This window comes from Perkinsus marinus (assembly GCF_000006405.1).
Source record: "Perkinsus marinus ATCC 50983 genomic scaffold scf_1104296969748, whole genome shotgun sequence".
NCBI lineage: Eukaryota > Perkinsozoa > Perkinsida > Perkinsidae > Perkinsus > Perkinsus marinus.
Window position 1 is genome coordinate 1 of NW_003202693.1, and position 4414 is coordinate 4414.

Below are 4414 nucleotides of genomic sequence, written 5' to 3' on the forward strand. Positions count from 1 at the left end.
TTCCTAACATCTTCACCATCCATATCCTCGACTGCCGCCCTGGCCTGCTCGAACTCAGCAAAATTCACAAAGGCGAATCGTCTACCCTTGGGATCCTGCGATGATGAGCCATCACCAACTCATACCACACCTTCGCCACTTTACCGTCTGCATAGCAAAGCTAGTGATCTCTCCAAAGGCACCAAACTCCTCTCTGATCTTCTCCTCGGTCCAGGAAGGCGGGATGTGCTTGATATAAACGTTCGTGAAGTTTTTCGGACTTCCATCACTCCTATAAAACGTTCACTCAATTAATCACATCAAATCCTGATATGCCCTTACCTGTCAGCAGTCTTCTTGAATTGAGCCACGTATACCGTCTTCTCCCCAATTTGCATACCATTCAACTTAGCGATAGCAGCCTCAGCTGACTCATCCGATTCAAAATGGACAAACCCAAAGCCTCTAGACTTCCCATCGGGAGTCAAAGCAACCTTGCATGAGAGTATGTTGCCGAAGAGGGAGAAAGTGTCGTAACTGAAAGTGATTATTATTAATACAACATGGTGGAGGCGGTGGTGAGCCAATCCCTACAGAGCCTTGTTGTCAATGTTCCTATCGAGATTCTTAACATAAACGTTACCAGCACCACTGCGACGTAAGGCGGGGTCCCTGTGGCTCCACATAAGACGGCACGGCCTTCCGTTGATAGGCGAGTAATTGAGCGTGTCCAGAGCACGTTCAGCATCAGCAACGTTATGGAAGTTAATGTAGGCGTAACCGAGGGATTTACGAGTCACCGAGTCGCGACACACGCGAATCGAGGCAACAGGACCAATCTGAAGAAATGGCGGATTTACGGTATGAGAAGCTGTGCATACAAACGACCTACTCCGTTGAAGACCTCATATAGAACGGCCTCATTCACATCAGGAGCGAGGTCGCCAGCATATAGGGAAGCGAACTGCTGAGTAGGAACCCCACCAACCGTCGGAGCAGGGTCACCAGAGGTAGTGTCCACCGTGGCTTGGGTAGGAGGACCAGTGGAAGCAGTGACTGGTGGAGTGGTGGTAGTAGGGTTGCCTGGGTTAGCACTGGTAGCTGAGGTGATTGAGAAATTAGTAGGAATGATCGACAACGACACTTACTCATTTTAAGCTTCTTTCAAGTTGTTATATAATCCAATAATTGGATGTTATAATAGAGCAGCAGCCAATTAATGGAAATAACCGTCGAACTAAAAGAGCAGCGCAAGATACTCCCGACTAACCCCAAATGCATCGTTCACTCTTCACGGGCCCACCAAGGTCTACTATCTGTCCTACTCTAACAATACCGAGTTACTATAGACCTCTCGAGGGCTTCAAAGGTCCCACCAGGCCTTATGCAACCAAACCCCCAACTAAGAGCGATCAAGGGCTGCGATCGCGATCTTTGTATCATTAGCGCACGCCAGAATAATCGATTTTTTCGAGCACACTTCCAGTCGAGGACTCAGGTTCGATTCCCGGTGGCGACATTTTCCGTGACGTCCGAATCACCACCAACAGCAACATATCTTCCTTGCTGGAGAGTCGAGATTAAGGATAGTGTCTATCGATTCTGGCCCGTCCTCCTCTTCCTCCTCCACTCCCAACACCATCCCTCTGATGGGCTCACAGCTGCTGCTACGGATATGTTCCCATCCCAATGAGAACATTCACTAGGTACGGGTCACTTGGGGTCATCAGGTTCATGTTAACTCAACTAAAGTGGAGTAAAGAGCATTGTCGAAGAACTTAACATTTTCCCGATGCGTAAACCTACATATGATGCATAGTGACGTCAATGACTCACGCATAGCTCCATCGAGCTTAATCCCGAGTTACTATCTTACTACACTTCAATTCTAACAGTTGGTTTGAGTAGACTAAAACGCCAAGTCGGGACGGTATCAAAAGGTGACGTATTAGTAACTTCCTCTTAACTCAAGAACTGAGGTGTTGTCAGTTGAAGAACTAATGAGTGTAAGACGACGTATAAACCAACTCATTATTGGAGTGGTCTACGATTGACCAACTGAGTCATACATCCAAACCAGAAGGGGGAAGAAGAGTTGGTGATAATAGTATTTGATGATGATGAGGAGGAGCGGGCAGGAACAACAATAATGATGAATACTCCTCCTGGTCGTCATTTCTGCTTACCAACTAAGGTAAACAGTACTGGAGAATGTAACCCTGTAGATGAATAAAGCGAACTCTCGCTCAGGAGTGGTACCACTTCGGCGCTAATACATCTATTTAATAACAATGAAATATACAAAATATCATTAGCTTCATGATAATAGTCATGAAAGTGACAAGAAGCGTTCATAATCATCATCACACTTGAACGACTTTCACTCCACTTGGTGGGACTTGGACTGAAGTCGCTTCAACAGGACGGGGTTCTTGGGGATGCTTTTTATTCTTCTTACCACAGATGAGGAAACAGGTGAACAAGACAGCTGGTAGAGTACACACAGCCACTATCCACAGACCAATCAACGCTCCCAGGGCATAGTAACTAACAGTTTGAATGACCTCAACGTTACTTGCACAGAAACCGGAGGCTGCCGCGCTATCACCATTGATACCATCAGCATTGATAGACTCTCGCATACACTGATTGTATGCATTCGAACTTTGCATCACAAAATCGTCATCGTTGACAGTAGTTCCACTAGTTATCCACTTCTGCATTCTGTCCTCGATATCATGGTGGTCACAAGTAACTTGGTTGCAAGTGACGAATACGTTACCAGGAGTGCAAGACACTGCACAGTTGTCGTCACGGAATACGCTACCATAACCATCACGGATATGATCATAGGCGTGCTTCTCTGAACCACCGAGGTAGTTGAGCTGACCGGGGCCCAAGTGTTTCAAATTAGTAGTAGTAGCATAGAAGGAGCTCGCACCGCAGGCTACTATAACAAAGAGGACCAACAGACCAGCAGTCACCAACCAGTAAATCATCAGCAAACAACGATTCTGCTTCTTAGTAGCACAACACGCAAGTAGAGCGAATATGATCATAATGAAGCCGACGAACATGGCAATCCATACCCACCAGACTTGCATGAGGTCACGCCAGTCAGATTGCAAATACCAAATTGCAATACCGGCAACCGTCCCACCTAGGGCGAAGAGGAAGAAATTATAGATGTAGTTGACCGTCTTGGAACATGTGGTACAAGAACCCATTATTAGTGATGGATATGATTAATTGAATCTACTACTGTAGTGATCACACGTAGCTAAGACGACTAACACAAAATCTCTGAGAATTTTATATTGTGAATTGGATGTATGTCTCCTCCACAAAAGGGGACAATGTCGACACAAAGTCTGTGTCGAGGAGGAGAATGGGACAAGTCGTGATTGATAGAAGGCAGCTTGTTTCCTCACGTTATCGCAGTAGTCCTGAATGATTCCACTAGGATCACTACACCGTGCGAAGTTTCAATTCGTTATTCGGTCTGATAATAAAAAGTCATATTTGCATCGACAACTTTGAACTTCCGAGATCGATGTTAAAGAATCTTCAATTCCGTCAAATGCACATTCGAACCTTCAACTTCCTCTCTTCAAAAATGTCGATGCTGCGATTCGAAACTTTAACGACAAAAAATCACTGTCATTTCTTTTCATACCTCCAGGGCTCACATCTAAGCCCGTGTTGAGAATCCCCTTCACATCGAAAAGTATCTCCCCAGCGTTATGATGATAAATTCTGTACGGTTATAAGGGCTTCACGAGAGGTGATTATTACATACCGTTGACGAGCATCTCAACGGTGGACACCAGAACGTGTGCAACTAGTAACTCAAGGCTGAGGGGTGGACAAGAGAGAATACATAAAGAGTATAACCTCAACAACGAGAAAGGAACAACCAGATAACAGTCATCGTTCAGAACAACAACAACAACTCCTTAATGAGCACGAACCATGAGGATCGACATCTATCAACAAATGTGAAGTTGTACGTTACCAACCATACCACACCAACGCCACATCACAACCGCTCCGCTCCACTCTAACGCCATGCACGCCTATGTCAAAAAACCCCCACCACCATCACACAGTTCGATGCCGATCTAAGCTCGTGCTCTTCATCGGAGTGTATTGTTATTAAAGTCGAGAGAAGAGAGGTATCACTAACCTCGAAAGCGCCGACCATTTTGGGCCAGCGACAACGCATAACGACACGAAAACAACATATATGTATCATCACCACTACTATTATTATGCACACAATTTGCAACGGTAAAATGGGCAGCAACAACAACAGCGAGGAGGAAACATGCAATCATTTTCTCTTCCTTTTTTTGGGCAAAAGCCAATGACCAAGGAACAACAATCAACAGTAACTGTCAATACCTCAGAATTAGCGGCGTGAAAGAGTCATCAC

At 45.4% G+C, this 4414-nt stretch overlaps 2 protein-coding genes across 2 annotated transcripts; both read right to left on the reverse strand.

Annotated features, from left to right (window-relative positions):
- Positions 1–8: 8 nt before the first annotated feature.
- Positions 9–1206, reverse strand: Pmar_PMAR021851 (protein HSH49, putative; the record flags this gene model as incomplete). The annotated part of the gene is made up of 6 exons (XM_002767858.1): positions 1128–1206; positions 872–1080; positions 574–818; positions 322–516; positions 145–271; positions 9–95 (listed from the first exon to the last, which is right to left on the reverse strand). Coding segments are annotated over exons 1-6 (867 nt in total), but the record flags the coding sequence as incomplete, so codon positions are not given.
- Positions 1207–2342: 1136 nt separating this feature from the next.
- Positions 2343–3206, reverse strand: Pmar_PMAR021852 (hypothetical protein; the record flags this gene model as incomplete). Its single annotated transcript, XM_002767859.1, has 1 exon — positions 2343–3206. The coding sequence occupies one exon, from the start codon at positions 3204–3206 to the stop codon at positions 2343–2345; it is 864 nt and encodes a 287-aa protein (XP_002767905.1).
- Between the last annotated feature and the right edge of the window lie 1208 nt (positions 3207–4414).